This window comes from Buteo buteo, chromosome 22 (genome assembly GCF_964188355.1).
Source record: "Buteo buteo chromosome 22, bButBut1.hap1.1, whole genome shotgun sequence".
Classification (NCBI taxonomy): Eukaryota; Metazoa; Chordata; class Aves; order Accipitriformes; family Accipitridae; genus Buteo; species Buteo buteo.
In genome coordinates this window covers 3433187-3456154 of record NC_134192.1, presented here as the reverse complement: position 1 = coordinate 3456154, position 22968 = coordinate 3433187, and the positions used below count along the sequence as shown (strand labels likewise).

The following is a 22968-nucleotide window of genomic DNA, read 5'->3' as shown; positions in this document are numbered from 1 at the left end:
AAGCAGGAAAAAACCAAAAGATGACAATACATCTCAGGTTGAAGTAAAGTACACTAAAATATGGAAAAAACCTAGCTTACATGCTATGATCATGCATGAGACATTTATAATTTGATCTATTATATAGTGATGAAAATTTCTGATTTTGCAAGGCTACTATACAACCAGAAGCTAATTCAGTGGGTTTTTTTTTTGGCCAGGACACAGAACAGGTAAAGCTGACATGCATCACTTGGTATTTAACTGCTATGGTGGTGCTGAGCATCCGCAAAACATAGCGGCAAAACATATCTACTGAGGGTGGACCACTACAGCTATTACTTACTAACTCTTTACTCTCCTTCTGAAACCTCGTGTGTTAACTAAATCGCAAAAGATACCATTCCCACCACAGTGCTACACCGCTCCTAACTGCGGAGCAGGGAACAGTAATGCAATGACAAATGCTGCAGCTTGGTTTACTTACTGCAACGATCCTCAGTGCCAGTGTGGTGTTTACAGCTGCATTGTCTCAGAACCAGCCTGTCCTGACAAGATTCCTCACACATACACAAAGGACACTAAGGAATTTTCCACTCTGAAAACACTTCTGATTTGTACACTTCTCTTCACATTAGAAATGACATTTTTAAACACTACTGTCTGAAGCGCTTTGGACCAACTGACTCCTCTCACACAATAACAAAACCAACTACTGCTAGACACAGACTTGCCTGAACCATTCTTCAAGAAGCTTTGAAATCTGTCGTAGTCCCACCTTATTTTCTACCACTCAAAGTGAAAGACCTGAGCTTCAAATCCAAGTTACAAACCACAAAATTGTTCATACTCACATCTTTAACAGCAAAGAAGAAAGTACAACAGAAACAGAGGAGGCAGCCATTGCTGCAGATCCCATCCAGGGCTGCAAAACCAAACCAATGGGCAGGAAGACACCTAGAAAAATAAAATAGCAGTAAGTTCAGAGCAGGAGCACAGCATTATTCATATATTAGCACACCCAATTTCACATTGACTGTCTAATTTTAGTTGTACTTCAATATGTTAATAAATAGGATTTTGGTTTAATGTTAAATGACAAACATTTGATAAATAAACATTTGTGCTCTATCTCAGCTAGAACCTACAGGTGAATACAGCTGAACGTGTCACTTATGCAGTCTGAAATTCAGAGGTAGGCATGTCTTGCTCACCTTGCAGTAAACTGCTTGTTCACAGGATCGGGCTCATTCAATAAACCTTCTATCTTATAAGCTATTCTGATGTGCTGAGGATATCCATAATAGCCATAATGTGGGAGAAGGACAGCTCACAAATATACCACTGCAACACCCCCAGGCAGAGAATTCCGCGCTTGCCAACAGTCAGAAATAAAGAAAATGGATACCCTTCCACACAATAGTAAATCACCACAATCTTCTACTCACTAAGCACAATCTTATTGCTGCAGGGAAACACTCACATACCAGCAGCTATGGGAACTCCAATGAGATTATAAATTAGAGCAAAGACAAAGTTGATCCGGATCCTTTTCACAGTTTTCCTCGATAAATCTATACTTGCTACCACATCCATCAAGTCATCCTGCAAGTTAATATGTTTATTGGAGAAGTCAAAGAGAAAAAAAAGCATACATGTAGTGTCAAGTGTCATCATACTCCTATTTTAAAGCTGACCACCATACGCTGGATGTAACAGACTATATATAGTAACCATTCTGTAGGCTGCTCTAGTTTGTCTGCATAGAGCCCATACAATCAGTGCCAATCTTATTCCAGATGTCGTTGTAACGCAAATTATGTATACAGCACCACTCAGTACAGCTCTAGACACCGACCACAACTTCTGTCAAGGTGTTGTTGATACGTAGGAAGAAGTGACTATAACCTTGGAGGTACTGTGGTATGTTACTGAAATATAATTTATGTTTGCCAAAGGTCAGGTCACTTTTTCCTCCTTTGTCCAGTCTCAAACTTTAATTACTCCCAAATTTGTAGTACCCAGAAAATGGGGAAGTTTCCTTCCTAGGATAACTACTGCTACACTAAACAAACATGATGAAGACAATCTCTTCCCTGCTCCAGTTCTCCTGGCTTATGAAGGCTGTACACCTCATTTAAGACATCCTGGGCCTTCTAACCCCTCTTATCATCTCATTTTAATGAAGCACTCTTATTCCTTACCCTAATTAGAACCACATCAGCTGCCTCAATGGCTACATCAGTACCCGTGCCGATAGCAATTCCCACATTGGCCATAGCAAGAGCTGGGGAGTCATTGATACCATCTCCAACCATAGCCACCCGTTTTCCTTCGTCTTGTAACTGTTTCACTTTGGCTACTTTGTGGGAGGGAAGAACCTCTGCGAACACTTTGGTGATGCCAACCTAAAGGAAGAGAAAGTACAAAACTGTCTTGCAGCTTTTCTACTAGCTATCAGAGCTTCTGCCTTTAATAATGTGACTAGGAAGGCCGAAACCCATGTTGCCACTCACGAGCTAAAGACCAAACCCATCTGATATGAGAATAGCTCTGAATTCAATGCTAATGCTGCTTCCATTCAAAAAGGCTTCTTTCATCCCCCCTTATTCTGAATTTGTTTACATTACCGTTTTTTACAACAGACCAGTCCTATGCCAGTCACAAGCCGTACCAATGTGACACAACACGCTTCCTGTAAGTGGGCTGTAGCAAGCTTCAGACCTAAACACAGGTAGAACAGCTTACCTGAGAGGCAATAGATCTTGCTGTTTTGCTGTTGTCACCAGTCATTAGGACAACTTCTAATCCCATACTCTTCAAAGTGTAGACTGCCAGCTCAGCTTCTGGTTTCACAGTATCAGCAATAGCTATCAAGCCACAAAGCACTCCTAAAAGAACAGAAAGAATGAATGTGTTTGTAATAAAGAACTTTATTGCTTTAGGAGAAAAACATAATTTTTTTTTCCCCAGTAAGACCAATTCCAGAAACAGTAATATCGACAGTAAAAAGCAGAGTGAGAACAGGTATCAGGGCAGCAATGTTTAAGGCAATACAGAGCACAGACTGTCCAACAACCAAAAAAGTCCTTTTTTCTCCTTTGATTCCCCTTTGCTGTCTTTGAAGTCTTTGCATTATTTCTAACTCTCCTGTCAACTAGAAAGGCAGGAAGAGGTCTCTCATATGAAAGTGTTATAAAAATAGGTAATGATCTCTTTTCATCCCATTATTCTACTTCAGGTATAACTGCTATGACATTACTACTTGTTACTTTCTATTTTAAACAGTGACAAATCAACCTCTGAATAAAAAAAACCAAAACAAAAACCAGCACCAAACTTACCATCAACAGCTGCTAGAACTGCTGTGCGACCTCTCCGCTCATGTTCCGTCATGGCTTTATCAACTTCATTTTTAACAAGGAGGCCATTTCTATTCATCCATTCCCGGTTCCCAATGAGAACAGAGTATTTTTGAGAAGTCAGAGTAGCTGAAGGAAGAAAATACAATCCTACCATCATATGGATAACCAGGAAGCTTCCCTCCAGCTAATCCTACCCAGGTTCTTCCAGTATGCACTGAAATGTCGATACAGAGAACCCAAAGAGAAAGACAGTCTCTCTCAATACTTTCTGCCCTACCAATCTTTTCTCATATTCTTGACATGATAGACACTAACATTTCTTCAGTAATGGGTAGTTACCACACCAGTGGACCAAGAATCACAGGTCAAAGGACAGTAAAGGACCAAGTCCCTTTCTCAGTGCTTCTAATATATACATGTATGTATATAAACATGTATGTATATAAACCAGCCCAATATAGTTGAAAGATCTAACAATGAGCTGTTCTTGATTGAAAACCAGTCAGTTGTGCAAATATACATAACTTTAGGTAGCAAATGGTAACTTGGGATGAAGCAAAGTAAAACCAGAAAGAGCTGAAAAGACAATTCCTATATGATTTTCCAGCTCCATATTAAACATATAACTTCAAATTGTATTTAATCAATACAGTGATTGGTGAGTGATGGGTGAGCATGAAATAAACTAATGACCAGCTATTTCACATGTGCCTTGATGCAAGCCCAGCTCTCCAGTGCAGAAAAAAGTGACCTTGTTCTTAAGGATCCTAAAGACACAAAAGTAAAAATTATCCATTTTATCCTACAAACCAGACTTAGCTTACTTGGTAGTTCAGCATCGATAATCAAAGCAGGCTGCACTGATTCGTCTCTATTTTCCTCAATTTTCACAAGTGTCACATTTTTAATATTGTTTTCTTCAACCATTTCATTTTTCCTGTAGAGTAATGCTTCAATATTGGTGACTTTACAACTAATGCCGCAGCCTGGAACTACCTGAAAATCTGTACACGTCCCAAGGGTTTCTGATTCCAGTTCCTAAAGACAAAGGATGCAAACTGAGAAAATTCTTAAATACATAAAACCATGCCACATTTAGCAACCCCACAAAATAAAGTGCAGTCAAACTAACTCTAACAGGAGCAGAGAAATACTCAATCAATCATCAAAATATAAGTTTGAGTATCCAGTGCATCTAATATGGTATTAAGCGATTTATGTGGCTCTACAATTTTCAGCCTTCCCTATTGAATACATCAATTACCTTCTAAGTAACACCAGACTATTCATACATATTAAGTACCGCAAAAGAGGTTCTTCCACAACACAAACTACTCTTTTCCTGTATAAATAACTTACCTTTTTGCAGTATTTTGTTATTGCTACTCCAAGAGGATGCTCGCTATTACTCTCTGCAGTCCCCACGATCGCCAGCATTTTATTATGTGGTAGCTGGTTACTCTCCACTAGAAACTTCACCTGCATCACTTCTGGAGTCCCATGAGTAATAGTACCTGTTTTGTCAAATACAACCACCTTTACCTGCAGCAAAACAGGAAGACTTTATTCCATGAACAAAGCCTTAGTGTACAGCTTCCTCAGAAAACCACCCAATTTAACCAAACTTCCTAACATGTACAATCATACATCACTTACTAACACGTACTGATGTACATGTAATGATCTGCTCAGGCGGCAGTTGGCAAAATGCCACCGATATCCGCCCTTAAAGTCCTTGTAACAATAACCCACATATCTTACCTTATGTGCCATCTCTAATGGCTCTCCTCCTTTGATCAGGATGCCGTTCTGAGCTCCTACTCCAGTACCAACCATCACAGCTGTCGGGGTGGCTAATCCCAGAGAACAGGGGCACGCAATGCACAAGACTGTGATAGAGGCTTGGAAAGCAAAGCGGATTATCACTTCGGCTGCAGAAATGCTCTTGTTGTAACCCTAGTGACAGAAGTTTATTTTAGTAATAGAAGACATTGAACAACAGAAACAAAAAATCTGCAAATGTATAACCTAAAGTATTAATAAGTAAAGCACAGGCAAATTATGCAAAAGCTATGATTAATGACTGAATTAATGACTAATTAACTAATGACTAAGTTCTGTTCTATACTGCATGTACCCGTGATCTGTTTTATTTATAGGACATTTTCCTAAATAAGGTACTGAATGCTATAACTTTTTTACACTGTAATGTAATAAAAGATACTCTATCAACAACATATACAGTAACAAAGAAAGAGGATATGAAGATTGCTTTCCTGGAAACTAATAAATTCTAATCAGAAATAGTCATGAACCAAGAAACCTGTGATTTAAGCAACCCTAAGGTACAAGTTAGGATCCTGATCCTCCTCTATCATCTGTAATGAAGATAGATTCCACTGATTTCAAAGAAGAACTTCCACAGAGCAGATGCAGAATTGGAGCTTGTGACACAAGGGACTTCCTTCCCCCACAGAGAAGGAATGGAAAGTGGGAAATTTAGATGTTCAGTATTTACTTTTTTTATTAACTTTTTTTTTGTAATACTAACTTTCAGGAGTTGACTAATTACTGCAGATTCTCTTTAAGTATAAATGTAGGAGTGATACAATGTAAAAAAAATATAACACGAAAAACATAACAACAACGATAACAATAATATATCATATCTGTAGTCAGCAACTGCCTACAAGGATAATTCAGAAAGGGAACCACTGCAGTCTACTAGACTTGTAGGCTAACTTTTTAAAAAATATTTCAGGCGGTGTTTAAGAAGACTTACCAGAAAGTATTTTTCTACTATTTCAAAGTCTACAAATCCAATTATAATCCAGGCAAAAAGGGTAACCACAGAGACAGCCACAATAGAAGGAACGAAGTAGCCACTGAGTTTGTCTGCAAATTGCTGGATAGGAGCCTAGGAAAGAGAAACACGTCAGCTCCAGCAACATTATGCTTACTCTCTTCTACGCCTTCAGACATAAGATATAATCACAGCTTCTGTCTGCAGCACATTTGGCATTCCACACTTTATAATTACATATTTACTTAATAAGACAATGAGACTTGGAACAGTAGACCGTATCAAAGTCCTTACTCAGCAAGATACTTCATTATGCAACTGCAATTCAAATCTAAACAATCTTATCCACTCTTCAAATGACTTGGTATGCTGATGCCTAAACGATAAGACAAAACTCAAGTGCTTAATTTCATAATACTCTACCTTTGAGGTCTGGGCCTCCTCCACAAGTTTAACAATTTGGGAAAGAGTTGTATCGGCTCCAACATGGGTTGCTGAAATCAGCAGTGATCCATTCTGATTAATGGAACCTGCAATAACTGTGTTGCCAGGTTTTTTTGTCACAGGCATCGCTTCACCTAAGGAAAGGTCAACAACAGAAACTACGGTGTATTTTCCAGCAATACTGTAATAGCTACCAACTCCTAACATGCAATTAGAAGACTGAGAAGAACATCAGCTTCAACTTCCCTTCTTCAGATGTGTTTAAAGTAAAACATTTTCACACTTGCAAAAAGCAAATGCTTACCTGTGATAAGAGATTCGTCTACCATAGAGTGTCCTTCAATAACATGACCATCCACAGGGAATTTGCCTCCTGGGATCACTTTGACAATGTCACCTCGCTGAACCAGTTCGACATCAACTTGCTCTTCACTAAAATGATGTATAGTGTTTTTAGTAAGAGACTGTTAACTGAAGTTACCCAGGCAAAAGGAGTTATCACTACACACAAAGCATAATCCCATGGGTTGACATTGTTAACATATACAAGAATTATCAGAAGAAAGGCCATTTTAATGTGCACTATGATTATTTTATCATAATTTTATTTACTTTCTATTGAGAAAATCCACTAATTTTCTTATCACAGCAAAAATTAGCAATATTCCAATAAAACAAATCAGAGCAGTGTTAATTTTTCTGCGTTTTAACTTTTACGTCTGGCAAATCTGCCAGCGAATCTGATGTTATTTGCTTCATAGTTCTACAGAATGGTAACATTTGTCTGTGAGTTAAGCATATTAACAACAAAAAAGGAACAACAGAAAAAGCAAATGACAAAGCAAGATACCTTAAAAGAACGTTATCAGGGCCCAAGGTAACAATAGTAGCTTCAGTAGCTTGTAATGAAATTAGTCTTGCCAGTGCTTCTGATGTTTTACCCTAGAATAATAATTTTCATATTTTTCTGACTATGCTATTGAAAAAATTGCTGGGTAAATGACAACTGCATATGTTGCAATTTACCCTATTAAGAAAATACTTTCTGCAAACAGACTTATATTAAGTCATTTCATATTTTTACTGGTTCAGTTACCTAAGATGATTTTACAACAAAGAAGGTTAAAAAGAACCTAACAAAGCTTTTTAATTTTTTTTTTTTTAAAACACAACATTCTGATATGATTCTTAGTGTCTTGCAGCTTGTAGGTATCATGGGCTTTTATCTTCCTTACCTTTGCAACATGCTCTAGCCACCGGCCCAAAGAGATGAACACAAACAGCATAGGAGGTGTGTCAAAGAAAGTTACAGGGTTCACTTTTGCTTTCTCAGCCATTGCAACTAGAAGAATAACAAATGAGTAGACGAATGCAATGGAGGTTGCCAAAACAATGAGCACGTCCATATTTGCAGTTTTGTGCTTCAGTGCTTTGTATGCCTGTATATAGAAGTGCCAGCCTCCAAACATCTGTAATAAAAAAAAGCATCAGTTGTATTTTATACACACATCTGTAATGCACAGCAGCAGCATTTCCATAAAAGAAGGAGACACCCTTTTTATTTGTGTTATTAGCCTTTTCCATCTCCTCCTGAACAAAATCCCAGTTCTAGCTAAGGCTATGATCTCTACCACAGTACTCTCAGCTCTTCTCACTTCCATGCAGTGCCACCAGCTCCCCCCTGCTCCCACCACAGCACAGCTGGGCGGCCTCAGATGCTGCCTGACTGCAGAGCACCTCTACCCTCAGTGGCCTGCCCATAATGGTCCCTAGCACCGCTTATTTTGGCAACAGCAGAAGCATGTAACAACCTCAAAAGCATTCTGAATCAGCATAATTACAGTCACCTTTTCAAATTTAATTTCTTCATAGGCTTCCATTTTGAGTGTTTAAGACCAACAAACGAGGAGTTGTCATATTTCCACTTACCTGTACAGGGACACAGAGTAAAAACGACAGAAAATTCATAACAGACAATCCTGGTAGGAGCTGGTATTCCAGGACCATAGAGGAGTGAAGGGCTTCCATTTCCTCATTGCTCATGTTGTGATGTACATGAGCATCTGCAAGCTGACTGTCCATAACCATCATGTAAATCATCAGCCCCATGACAGGAATACAGAAAACAAGACTCACGACAAAAGACCTTTTCCACCTCAGATTTAAAAAAAAAAGAGAAAAAAAATTTGTTTTGCAGTCAAGTGCTGGATAACATTTTAGCTAGCAAGTCTGCAGTCACAAAAAAAAAATTTCACAACGTTACTGTTGATTAAAAAAAGAAAAATCAAAAATGTTTATAGAATCTAAATATGTTCAGGAATACTTACTGCCTTATTTCCTGTTTGTGATCTAGATGACTAGCAGATCTATCTTTTTTGACTAACGAAGGAGTGAAACCCAAATCCTAAGGAAAAAAGTATAATAATAAAGAAGAGAACAGTAGATTTTTTAAGATATTTTGTGTTCATATGAAGTTATTGACAGATTATTGATGGTGCCAGCCTTACATTTGATTTACTTTATTAACATTTCTGATGCAACTGTTACTATTTTTTAGTTACCTTGCAAAGACAGAAATGCAATCTGATGTAGAAATCAACCTTTCTAGAACATTAAAATGCTATTCTAAAATGTGGCTTTCCAAAATGGTTATTCCTGAAGCACAGAAGGAGGGAAATTGAGGGAGAAAGAAAAGAAACTTTTTTCACCTCTGTCCTGCTACAGTACTCATGGATTTGCTTTGCTCTTCTGCAAACCTATAGCTGGTATCTTCAACTCTACCACAGCCTGGCTTTCCTAGTACTTCTGTCAACAAACTTAGGAAAAGTCATAATAAAGCATTGCTTTTGAGCCAGAACATGCATATTATCTGCAGAAACCTGCACTAAGAAGATAGTAGATGGAAGAAAAGACACAGGTTTTTCCTTTAATAGTCTTCCCTTCTGTTTCTGGGGTATGTAACTCCTCAAAGAACACTGGGTATTTTATGAGACTTGGTGCCCTCATGAAACTTACCTTTATCACTTGTATAACATCTCGAGGACCTATAATTTCGGGATCGTATTTAATGTGTGCTTTGTTGGTTGCAAGAGCTACTGAGCAGTATAAAACACCATTAGTCTTCATGAGCGTGGATTCTATTTTGTGTACACAAGAAGCACATGTCATTCCTCTCACCTGTAAAACAAAGGTTTCTTCCTGTTATCAGAGCCACAGGTTACTCAGTAAATGATCTTAAAAAGGAGGAAAAGTGCTTATGACTGTCCTGAACTACTTATCGCATATTTCTGGGGTTTGAAGCAGTGAGATGGAGCCCTCTAGTTAAGGATGAGAGCATTATAGAGGAAGCATAGCATAAAGGCAAGGTTATTAACCTCTGCTAAAGCCCTGCTGGCTCTTCACACTCAGAGCTGGGGTACAATGAGCCAGACTCAGGTACAAAAAAAAAAAAAAAAAAAAAAAAAAAAAAAAGTACATTCCTGCAGTAGGCAGAGTACTCAAAAAACCACAGAAATACTTCTCCAACTTCAGTGTAGTAGTAGTGAACCAGCACAGTTTGCAGAACAAGATACAGTTTGTGATACATACCTGATGTGCTCTTACACTTTATTTTTTGTAAATTAAGCTCTATTATATGATTAACATTTTAGGAAGTGGATGCTTACACAAGCACATCCAATAGATAAAAATAATAAAGATGGGGGTGGTTGGTTTCAATTACTAGCTTACAACAAGTTCCAGAATTCCATCTCCTTCACCACAGTTTTCCATCACAGTAGCTCCAAATCCCAGTTCCCGTATGAGCTCTGCAATAGCTGAAGGGTGTATGACAGCAGGATTATACCTCACTTCTGCCTTTCCTGCCATGAGGGCAACAAGTATTGAATGTATTCCTACAAAACAAAATGCACGAATGGCAGATCATGTTTAAGAAAAACACTGCATTTAGGATAACACGATGGCACAATAGCAATTTCTTGAAATTGAGAAAGCTACCACATTGTAGGTACATATAAAGAAAAACATCATCATTTTGGAAGATACATCAACAATGCTACAAAAGCACCTGAGTGTGGGTGTGAGAGGAAAGTATTAAAAACATCAACTCATGTGGAATAACAGTCTAATTACAAACATTCAATCATGTGAAGAGATGAGCTATTTTTATTTAAAAGTTCTTCTAAAATACAGTTCTGCATATTTGTTGATCTGCATTTACCATTTCTAAAAGCCTTTTTTTCAAGAGAGAATATGTATGAGAAAGGGTAGATCTAACAATGTGCAATCCTACTGTACACTAAGTGAAAAGGATTTAGGTTCATCCATTTTGTAGGATGAAAAAAATTAAATTTCAGGTAAACTTGGAAAACATCCATCTTCATTACAATAATTAAACAGTCTAATTAATGACTCTTCATTACATCATAGTCATGCAACTATTTGTCCCTGCAAATATAATCATCACACTGACAGAAGATAGACTTAGCTGTCCTGACTCTCAGAGCTAAAATTAACTTATGTCTCTTTAATCCATATTAATACTGTCCCTCTCCAATAGCTCCCTTCCTAATACAGGCACATATGCTTCTGCCTTGAAGTTGCAGATCTGGGCACGTCCCTCCAGTTTTAGTTTCAAAAGGATCCACATTTGATCCCTATACTCTCTTTGGAGCACTCCAACTCCTGCTTTTGTGAAGACAGTCTCTAGCCAGCATGCCTGCAAAGCAGCAAGAACAACACTGCTTTCATCCTATGAACTGGCAGTGAGCAGGCTATGTTCTCATCCATGAAACACTCCAGCAATGATACTTCTCTTGACAATCCACCCATTAAAAATGTCGTACAAAAGCTAGATGGATTCTCTAAAAGAAACGCTTAGAAATGTAAGAGATTACACTGACATGTATCTTACCGTCTTCTCTTCTCAAGTTTCTCTCAATGTTGGCTACACACGAAGCACATGTCATTCCTGTGACTTGGACGTAGCACTTTGATATAGTCTTTGTCTCTTGTCTAGCAAGGTGGGTTGGTGACACTTTGGAAGGAGGCTCGGTTTTGTGAGATTCCAGCTGCACTTCTGCTGAGGGCTGAGCTATTCCCACAGGTAGTTCTGCCTTTGCTGAAAAAGAGATTGCAATGCATAACATTATGAACAGCCACTGCAATGAGGCATAAGCTGGTACTACACTGGCCATAAATACATGTTGCAGTAAATTTAGACCAAAAAATGGTAACTGTACAAGCCCTGTCAATCAGATTCATCCATCTGTCTGTCAGTTAAGAGTAAGCAAAAGAAAACAAGACAAAGGGTTGGGCCACTGATTAACTTACCGTTTTGTTACTATTTTTCCTTTTGCCTTTCCTCATTGTATTTGTCTGTTCTGTTGCACATCCTTTGTCCTCTTCTGTAGGTTGTAAGCTAAGCCTCTGTGTTGCAACCTTACTTTTATGCACAATTTTATTGACTTTACCTGGGGCACAAAGCTCAATTTGTAGGCAAGTGCATGTTTCGTTAAGCAAAGCCAGTGTTTTTGACCTTAGAGAAGGGTTCTCAAACTACGGACAACTGCTTCTTACAGCAGTTCACGGGATGCTATGTTTATGCAGGAGCAGTATGAAAGGAATGACCACTTCTTCAGTGATTGCCATAAAATAGCTCACGTACTGTATTTCTCTAAATTTAATCTTACTGAATCAAGAAATGGAGCTTCCCTGTCCTCTCAGGACGCCTGTATTCTCACCATATGCCTTCTACCTGTCCTCTCAGGACGCCTGTATTCTCACCATATGCCTTCTACTATCTAGCCATCTGCTCCCACCGTGCAATTACTTTTAGTGTACCAGTCATCACAGTAAGCATCTGTACATCTTTTGGTTGGGACAGGGTTAATTTTCTTCACAGTAGCTTGCATGGTGCTATCTTTTGGATCTGTGACCAGTGTTGGAAACACGCCGATGTTTTAGTTATTGCTGAGCAGTACTTAGACAGCACCAACAGCCTTTTCTGTTTCTCATGCTGCCCCACCAGCGAGGAGGCTGGGGGGGCACAAGAAGTTTGGAGGGGACACAGCCGGGACAGCTGACCCCAACTGACCAAAGGGATATTCCAGACCATAGGATGTCATGCTCAGCAACAGAAGCTGGGGGAAGGAGGAGGAAAGGGGGATGTTCGAAGTGATGGCGTTTGTCTTCCCAAGTAGTTGTTATACATTATGAAACCCTGCTTTCCTGCAGATGGCTAAACATCTGCCTGCCGATGTGAAGTAATGAATTAATTCCTTGCTTTGCTTGCATGTGCAACTTTTGCTTTACCTATTAAACTATCTTCATCCCAATCCACAGGTTTTCGCTCTTTTGCCCTTCTCTTCCCCATCCCACCGTGGTGGAGTGAATGAGTGGCTGGGTGGTGCTTAGCTGCCTACCGGGGTTATCTCACAACAGCATCATTTTAACTTCCTCAGTGATGTCCACACTCTTCAGATTCTTGCCACTCCTCAGTCATGCCTAAGCCTGGTTAAATATCCCTTCACTAGTTACTCCACAGGAGCCAAGTCTTTGATAATTCACTATTAAAGAAACTTCAGTGCAGCAATCCGTACTATTCTTCACAGCTAGCAAAGCTCCAATTCCATATTCATGCCATGAATATTATACAATAGCAAAGTGGAACACCGTTTGAACATCAGTGTTTATCTGACATATTTATATTTCCAGATACCTCAATCATTTTTAATTAATCTGATATATTAAAGGAAGTGCAGATATATTTAATTATCTTGTTGACAGTGAAGATATAAAGTTTCCCTTGGCAAGTACAACGTATATGTCAACTGCAAAGTTTCATCTTGTGTGGTACCAAATCGTGAACAGAATTGCACAATCCTTTTAAATTTAAAAGTTTAATATGTCATTACCTGATAAAGACGCATCAAATCCCATATCCTCTACTGAGGATCGCAAGTCTTCTGGGCATGTTTGCAGAGGGTCATATTCTATAGTCGCATTACAATTTGAGAGAGAGACATGAATAGATTTTACACCTGCCTTTTGGGATATGACTCCCTCAATGGACTGCACACAAGAGTTGCAAGTCATTCCCTCAATATTTATCACAACAACTTGAGTAAGTGGCTGGCTAGCATCCTTCAAAGCAGGATGAGGAGACTTCAGTGGAGAAGCCAGCGTGGAGAAAAGTGCTACATTTTCATATTCGTCAGGAAGGCTGACTTTAAATGTCTCTGGAGACACTGCCTCTATGGCTTTTCTCAGTACATCTACGCTAATTAAGTTTGGGTTATAGTTTATAATAGCAGATTTCTTCTCTAATGAGACAACTATACTTGTTACTGATGGGAGTGCTGATATGGTACTCTGAATATTGAGGACACATGAACGGCAGTGCATGCCATCAATTCTGAAGACAATTGTCTTTGTATCATTCACATTTGAGTTTTCTTTCAGTGCTGTCTCCGAGCATTTGGTCTGAGTATTCCTCAACCTTTCCAGGTCAATAGCACTGAGCTTGAGGGGTCTAGGCTGCTTTTTGAAAGATGCTGTGAAACCCGCAGCTTCAATTTGATGTTTTATTTCTTCTGCTGTAATTAGATGAGGCTGGTAGACAACAACAGCTTCCCGATTGTCCAGGGACACTGAAAATTAATCAATAAAAATAAGTGTGTACTACTGCCCTAAGCATAATACGCATATTGCCCTAAGAGCAACAGATCTCGTCAAAGCTTTCCAAGAATGCTTTAAATGCTTAGAAATGTAACTGCTATGGAAAGGAGATTTAATTGGTTTGGTAAATATCAAATAATTGAGCTCTTCAACCATTTTTTGTCTAGTACTACAACAATTTTCAACTCCTCTTTTCCTCAGTTTCTGCTCCTTCCCCAGGACTTTCACAAATGGCATTACTATTTCTTACTGAATTTATCCTTCTATCAGGGGTCTGTGGCAATACATTTATGCCAGCGCTATTTATACAGGTAATTTTGTTTTACCTTTTAGGTACAATCACATACATGCCAATATTAGTTTTTAATCCAACAGAAAAATATAAACTAATATTAATTACAATACAAAAAAAGACATCTGGTATTACAGATTTCTGTAACTGGTAATAAAATTATGGAACATGACTACTCCAGTCTCCCTACCAAAATACAAAGAAACCACTGAATACTGTTACTGTAACAGCAACAGCCGCACCACAATTTGGGCCCCTTTCTTCACTTCTAGTCCAAATTAAACACGTAACTGAACACCTGGTGCCACAAAGAGTAATTGTCACACTAAGCTATCTAGTCTAAACCCAAGATCTCTTCACAATGCCATCAGAGAACATCACGGTCAACTTCAATTTATATAAAAAAACAGTAAGGTTTTACCTTTAATCCGCTGAATTCCTTGCAATTTGCCAATCTTCCCCTCAATGGTGCTGGTGCAGGAGTGACAGGTCATGCCCTCTACCCTCAGGCGCAGCACAACACTACTCGCTTGAGACCAGCTGGAATCTTCACAAGTTCCAGGCGTTACCTCTGGTGCAGAGGTACTTAAATCTACTCCTGGGACCATTTGCATAATCTGCTTGCCATTTATAATGGAAGAAATGAAAGTCACCACTGCAGTTTTTTGATCGGAGGACAATTTAACATCCAAGATACCTTTGTTCTTTAGAAGTGTACTACAAATCTGTTTAGACGTTAGAGCTGACTGAGTAGGAATTGCAAGAAAAATAGTGTCAGGTAAAACAGGTTGTGGGTTTGAATCAGCTGATGTAGCATCAAATCCCATGTCATATATTGCTTCCTGCAGTGTTGCTGGAGTTTGCAGTTTTGAGTCATAAATGACAACTGCATTCTTATCCTCTAGAGATACCTTGCAAGGGAAAAAAAAAACCAAACCAAAACAACTTAGCAAACTGCAATACTAAGAGATGAGAACTAATATCCTGCATGAGACTAGAGATAGCTTTTACTTGCATATATTAGTAATACTTGTCTGGTATAGTTTTATCCATCACTACACACCTTGAAGAGTAAAACCATACCAATAGCCACCATAAAGTAACTTCTGCTCATCTGTGCAACAACACAGCTAGAAAGAACAGATTTTTTTTTTTTCCCCCACCAGTTTCAGAATCCTTTACAAGTCTGTCTGGCCACTTTGACTTATAACATCCAGACAGCATCAATGCATTTAATGAAACTTCCAGAGCCAAACTCTCTTGAATTATGATGACTAACCCAATTAAATCCCAAAAGCAAAACAGCCCACAGAAAAAATTCTAATCACATGTACAATTCTGCAGTTAGTAGTAATTACCCTTAGGCTACAAGCATGGAAGAAAACACTCTTTGAAAAAACCCACAGATTTAAGTAGCAGTGAAAGGAGTCCAGTATTACTAGGCATCTTAGGCACAGGCTGTTAACTTGCTATGAGCAATAAAGTGCATCAGACTTCACAGAGCAAAATTCAGTTTTGAAACTTGATATATGACAAACATTGTACAGAGAGAGGAAAAACAGCTTTGTCATTTTGGTGATCCAGAGACGTCCTGATTTGGCACTAACCTTTCACATCAGATGGTACAAATATCCTCAATTTAATTTGCTCCCAACTGATGATATAGCAAACACAATTATTGCAGTTTCCAAAAGGGAAAGCTGATGCCTGCCAGAGGCCCAACACATTATCATTCAATTCTATCTTTACCCTGGGCAAAGGTACAACCTAAAGACCACAGTCATGATTAAATTAGACCAGTAAAATCACTTTAAGAACCACCTTTCTTCATTTTTGTCCCAATTATGGGCCTTAGCAGAATTAGCAACATGGACATTTATTGGTTTCATTGCAGTTGGAGGCAAAATAACCTAAATGCAGCTCTGTTTATCTGTATTAGCCATCTAACACTCATCTCCCTTGCCGATCTAATTCATAATCACTAAACAAAACCCTGTTTTATTATTCTCAGAGATTTTTCTGAAACAAATGATCTGGCTAAATTGAAGTTCTGATGCTATAATGAGGATAATTACTAAATATGACATCTTAAAAGTTTCTTATAGTCCTGTTCTATAGACTAAGTTTTTGTAATAAATTTTCTTGCTGAGAGTAGTTTTAGAAATAGTATTCAGCTTTGTGATAAGGCATTTACTTTAAAACCTAAATACAAAACTCTTAATACTGTCCTTTTAAAAACCTGCTTCATTCCTTATGTAAAAGACACTATGGGATGCACATTGTATTCAATCAAGTTAAAGTATGAATCTCTCCTTCTCCTACCTCAAGTCATCTGCATATTCTCAGAAATTAGCTGAAACAACAAAAATGCAAGGTTGACAATTAAGTCTTTTGGTAGAATAAGGGAGAAAGGAAGGCTTCTGAAGTCGGTTTATTTGGGGGTATTATTTTACAGGCTGCTTTTGGCCTTCATTGCACTTCGTGCTTGCAGATACCCAGTGATTTATCTGACCATACCATGCCACAGATGTTAACAGTGGTACCTCTACTTCTAAAACAGTCTGTTCAGTGCTCCAAGGTTCTGGTGTCACCAGCATCATATCACGTTAAAGCTCCATTAAAGTTGAAGGAAGATGAAAAATGATGCATCTTGTAAGTATTGCTGCTGTTCACCAAAACTTCTGTGTGTGTACATGAATACCTACTTCAGGCAAAAGAGAACTGTACTAACTAGTGCATCATTTACCTTTGTACCGAACGGCGCACCACAGTGAGTCCTTCCAAATCAGCTAGAGGCAACAGTCACATGCCCCCAAATTAAGACAGTGTACCCTATTCTGGGAAGGAAAGCGTTCACCTAAGACATACCCACTAACCAGGAAGGTATTGCCTTCTTTAAAGTAAAATCAACCAGAATGTTACAGCATGATTTCAGTACCTAGATACCAAGTAATTAAACTCTGCAATTTTCTGTTGCTGCTGCTGTTAGGACTGTTATTTCTAGCACAATTTAGGTCATAAAACTAACAGGAATCTCCCAACTTTTAAATTGTTTCCATTATTAAAACTACTGTAAAATGATGTACTGTGTAGGAATAACCAGCTCACCCTGGAGTACTCTACAGTCCCAATATTTTGCCCATGGCAGAAAAAATACTAACAAAATATTGTTATCTCCTCTGAGCTAAGGAAAAAAAAAAGTTAAAATCAAGTCAGATCAAGGAAGTCTGGATTAAGGGCAAACCAAGTAGCTCAGTTAACAGTTCAAGACTACAGTTCTGCTCTCCTTCTCTCATTTCCTTGTAGACAGTACAAAGGAAAGGAAACTTCTAATGCTTGAAAGAGCTAGCAAAACTATCCTTTGTCACCTGGATTAGCTGCTACTCTTATTTCATGAACCACAACAAAACAGCTTTATTTTTCATGGTGGGTCAACTACCACAGGATTAACTGGACACCTCAAGCCCACAAATGCTTTTGAACCTGTGCAAGTGATCTCTGTGTACTATCAGTTTGAAAGAAAAGGCCTGGAGGCTTGTGAGGAAATATTGACATTTATTCAGTATAAGGGACAAGGACAGGTTGCTTTTTTTCACCAGTATAAGTCCCAGGGCTTTTGCTTTAGCTTATTTAAAAATTTCCTGTTCTTGCCATGTTTTTACTTTTTTCTCATTATTTCACTATACTGAATTAATTGTAAAGCAGAAAATTACTTAAGAGTAACAGATAATGGCTTAGCTCCCACTGCAGTAAAATAAGCACTGGTTTTTCTTATATCAGAAATACACTAATGCAATTCTAACATCAGCTTCCCACGAAACGTACAGAAAATACTCTTTCCACATATTTTCCTTCCTTGGTATATACTTCATAATGTTTTTTTATGTAAGAACAAAGCTTTGTAAGAAATAGCGATAGTGTCACTTACTTTAATGTTATGGATGCCATTCATCTTCCCGACATGCTGTTCAATGGTTTGAACACAGGAATTGCATGTCATCCCCTCCACACCAATGACTATGGATTTTGCCTCCATTGTGAAATTCTACTCAAGTCTTCTCATTGCTGTTGGCGAAAAACAATTAAGACATTTGTTCTTAAATCATTTCACAAAGGTTGAAATCAAACCAGGGATTTAACAGATGATATACTTGGCCACATTTAACTCTAGCAGATGTCAAAATCTGAGCAAAGCTGAACAGGAAGAAGAACTTCAGGTATTTATTCCTACAAATTTTCAAAAAAGAGAAAGCGTTCAGACATTTATTATTTCACATGTGTTATAATCGAGATCACTTAATCGCATGCAGCAAGCTGTGATTCACCGGTGTGTGAGATAAAACAATAGGGAGAAGCGAGTGAGAAAGAGACACACCAGCTCTCAGAATGCTAGAATGACAGAGGACGGCACGTAAGCCACAGTGGCGCAGGTGACAATCATGTTTTTCCACACTTATAACTCATATATTATCCTATGCTAGCAAAAACAAGTGATACTGAAATTAGCCCTAGGAAGCTAATCAAGCTTTTTCCACGTCTCATTCAGAAAACTCTGATTTCTGCTCCTCTGAAGATTATCATTATTTTTGCTCACAACAAGCCCCCCCCCCCAAATGACTGAACGTAAATGAAATTAATTTGTAGAAATAATGGCTAATACAAAGGACTTCTTTTGTCCAATGCACAAACTGTTAAGTAACAGAGGGGTAAAGAGGCCAAGAGAAGTGGTTTCAGATTATTTTTTTTTTAACCTTTTGAAAATTTGCATTACATTCTCCAATGACAGAGAGGTTAGCAACCAGGAAAACTATCACAGTCAACTGCTTAATGTTTGGCTGCAGTGGAAACAACAGCAAATTTTGATGATTAACTGAACAGCTGAACTTAAGCACGTGCTTAAAGTGTTTTTTGCCCTGGGGACTTATCTTGGAAAACTAAATTACATTAAGTATTAACGATGTTTAATAAAATTAATTTTCTTGCTCCTTGGTGACATTTCAGAACTGTTCCCTGTTATAGAAAATCTGAAAGTTTCTGGTTTCACTTTGAGACATGCTACAAACTGTGTAAGAATACAAGGATGTTGCATCATAGAAATGGGTTTACCTCACTGATGCACAAAACTAAATGCTGAAGCTTAATCAACAAGAAATAAAGACGGTATGAACTTGTGAATTAGTGAAGTTTTAAATAGATGAAATACATATTTTTCCTTTAACATTTTCTGTGAAGAGCCAGGAACACATTGCAAATTTCTGTCAGCCACTAACCTATGGGAGAAATTAACTATAATTTCTAGGTCAAAAAAAGAAGAAGTTTAACTATGTAAACAACATGAAAATAGTCTCAGAAGTTGATTTTTAAAGATTTGTTTTCCTAATGCATCTCCTAATATCCTCAAATGACCAGCTAATTCATCTAAAATGTGGCATGAACCTTTGTATTCTGATAGGCAATAAGAGTTTTGTTCAAGAACTGCAGAGTAAATAACTAGACAAACCAAGAATTAGCGCACATTAATGATAAGCATGGCTAACAGACAGGGATGTTCAGTAAGGCATAAAGGAAACCTCCTAGCCATAAGGACTTTCAACATCTCTATGCAACAACGTAGGGACCTTTTTCACTGAAAGGTGCAGAGAGCCTAAGCAGCACTCCCACAGATCAAATCCGATCAGAACCTTGAACAACCTGCAACATCGGACTCTCCTGAAAGGCATCAAGTATTTACTCTGAATGTATCATAAAGCGCTAATGCTTAATTCTTCTATCACAATCACGGATGAAGTTAGGAGGCGTAAGGGCTGCAAGCACGACGAGTCGGTGGGTGGCTGTGGAATCAGAATCAAAAGCCGCGTCCTGCGTCTGGATGCAGGTGTGGGTGCGTGCAGGACACACTGCAGCACGACGTGGTCTCAGTGCCAGGATACAGAGGAAAGAGCTCCCACAAAGTGGGGCCTCAGGCAACGACAACTCTGATTATTGCTAAGGCTGGCCAAGAAAATAGCATTAACAATTGCACTGGCTGTACTAACCGGGTGCTGCTGCCTCAGAATATCAACAGTGGCAGGAAGTTACTACTACTAAAGAAGGCATCATATTATGCTATAGTCAGCAGAAAACAGGAACAGTAACTCATCCCTGCTAAGAACAGAAATAAGACAACTAACTCTACCTGAAGTTATTACAGATCTCACTTTACCTACTCTTACAAGATCTGAGTTATTAGAAACCACACAAATATTTGTACATAAACATTCACACATTACAGAAATAGAGAACTGTCACCTGACACACAAGAGAATTATGAATTGACGGAAAAGTGTATTTTAAGCAAACTTCACGTGGTAGGTCCTTTCTCAGGCTCATGTGCACACTCAGAAGTACAAGATATTTTTAAAAACACTATAAAGCTACCCAAGAAAGTACATGCTTTCATGTCATTATATTGAAACATGATCCTTACTGATTATCTCAGCTCTTCCATAAGGAATGCTCAGTCCATATAGAGCTAACAGAGATACAATCGTAACTCCACAGTCAGGGAGCAATGAATATCCTAGAAGGCTGAAGTACAAATACGGTTTCACAAAGTACTTGACCTACAGTGTGCTTTGTGAGCACGTCCAGACACATCCAACTAACTGAGACACAATAGCCTATCATAGGCAGAGTCAATCTGTCCTCTAGTAAGATTTGGATGTAAGTGAATGTAAAAGCATTTCAGGTACGTGATCAACTTGAACTGCCCTGACAACTGCACTATTACTGTATTTTGAAAAAAAATAAAGTAAGGGTATAGTTTGGCTGTGAGCTGCTATCTAAGATAATCAAAGGTTGGCAAGATGTTGCCTTGGATGAAAGCTCTGGTACAGCTGTACGCCAGTCTGAGAAAGTCTGCTGAGCTCCTGGCTATCTTGCCTGTTCTTTGGTTTAAGAGACTCAAGCTACAGTACAATAGTATCCATTATTACAAGAAACTAGGATACAGCATTAAAGTCTTTCCTGTAAGTCATATGTCAAACAAACAACAGCCACGCCTGTAATATGGTGTACTAGTACTATTGAAGTGATTATACCAGCCATGAGCACTGCTACCGAATGCCCACCAATGCATTAAAAGAATTAACTGCTTGTGTATGTAAAAATAACACTATACTTTTTTTTTTTTAACATCTACTATTATAGTTTGTTATGGACAAAGTATTTCCTCCATTTTCTCAGTTTGTTTCTTTGCCCTTCTGCTGTTCATTTCACATATAATCACTTCCACCATTTTTTACACAGACCCATGTTTTCCTACTTAAAAGGCAGCATGTGGAAAGAGAAACAGGGATTATTAGGGCTATTCTGCCTTACTGGCCTAATTAAGTAAATAAAGTTTGTAAAGGGACTTCAGATATGATGGCTGATATTTACAGAAGTGGAAGAAAATACTCTGATTGCAGTAATTCAGGACCACTTAGAAAGCACGTTAGAATCCTCTTATGTCAGTACAATGTCCTGTTTATGTTTCAAGCGAATGCTTCATACAGACACAACCTCTCCTTTAAAATAAAAGGCATCATCTGCTATTTGTGTTTGGATTTAAGTAATAAGTCAAAAGCAATCAAGCTTCAATCATTCCACTGCCCCAAGAAGGATTTTTCGTTGGGTTGGGGAGGTTTTTTTAAAGACTGCTCTCCTAGGACCAACTGAGCATGGCCCCATGGTGTTACGCATTGTATAAACATAGTAGAGAAAATCCTTTCCTGGAAAAGATTGTAATTCAAACATGCAAAAAGTATAAAGGTGTAAGAGAAAAAGAATTTATTTTTTTTTTACCCCTCAAGGCCCCAAAGTACTAGGACTGAATCCAGAACTTCCATCATAGAATTTATCTGTTGGATCAAACTGTCTCTTCTTTTTGTTATCTGACTTTTAACTAAGAAACACTACTGGATCTGTATGATATATGCATCATTAACAGCTCTCTGTTGGTGGGGGAGACGACAAATGAGGACTTTTATTTGCTTTGTTGCAATTGCTAACAGCTTTCACATAATTTTTAAAACACACTGTTCTCTATAAAATGTGTCCAAATCTGCAAGTAGAAAATGAGCTAGTTGTAAGCAATACTGTCTCTTCACATCAGTTGCATTGTATTATTGACATTGAATAGAGAAACAGCACATTCACAACCTCAGTTTTCTGTAGAGCCTTACTGAGATTTCTGAAGACAAAATTATCTGGATTTCCAGTGCTCCTGATGCTTTAAAGAGATCTTGTTCTCAGAAGAAAGTATAGGGTTAATACATAGTGACTGTAAGTAGACACACATCCTTTTTCCTCCCCTTACAAAATGCCCAGGACAAGTTAAATTTAAAAGCTAATATCTGCTTACACCTGAGACAGTATTCTACCTTGTT

General features: G+C 38.3%; 1 protein-coding gene across 2 annotated transcripts in view; it reads right to left on the bottom strand.

The window, feature by feature from the left end:
• ATP7A (ATPase copper transporting alpha) overlaps positions 1-22968 on the bottom strand; it is a 31170-nt gene that overhangs the window by 3913 nt on the left and 4289 nt on the right. For both annotated transcript variants that reach the window (XM_075054528.1, XM_075054529.1), the window contains exons 2-22: positions 18489-18625; positions 14982-15471; positions 13506-14240; positions 11504-11710; positions 10321-10484; positions 9607-9768; positions 8919-8995; positions 8521-8746; positions 7827-8060; positions 7442-7533; positions 6896-7023; positions 6571-6725; positions 6127-6261; positions 5106-5300; positions 4704-4886; positions 4169-4382; positions 3324-3470; positions 2728-2870; positions 2184-2387; positions 1467-1584; positions 834-936 (exon numbers count right to left, since the gene is read on the bottom strand). In XM_075054528.1, the coding sequence (XP_074910629.1) occupies positions 834-936; positions 1467-1584; positions 2184-2387; positions 2728-2870; positions 3324-3470; positions 4169-4382; positions 4704-4886; positions 5106-5300; positions 6127-6261; positions 6571-6725; positions 6896-7023; positions 7442-7533; positions 7827-8060; positions 8521-8746; positions 8919-8995; positions 9607-9768; positions 10321-10484; positions 11504-11710; positions 13506-14240; positions 14982-15471; positions 18489-18596 (4220 nt within the window). In that variant the 5' untranslated portion in view covers positions 18597-18625. The remainder of the gene's footprint in view (positions 1-833; positions 937-1466; positions 1585-2183; positions 2388-2727; positions 2871-3323; positions 3471-4168; positions 4383-4703; positions 4887-5105; positions 5301-6126; positions 6262-6570; positions 6726-6895; positions 7024-7441; positions 7534-7826; positions 8061-8520; positions 8747-8918; positions 8996-9606; positions 9769-10320; positions 10485-11503; positions 11711-13505; positions 14241-14981; positions 15472-18488; positions 18626-22968) is intronic.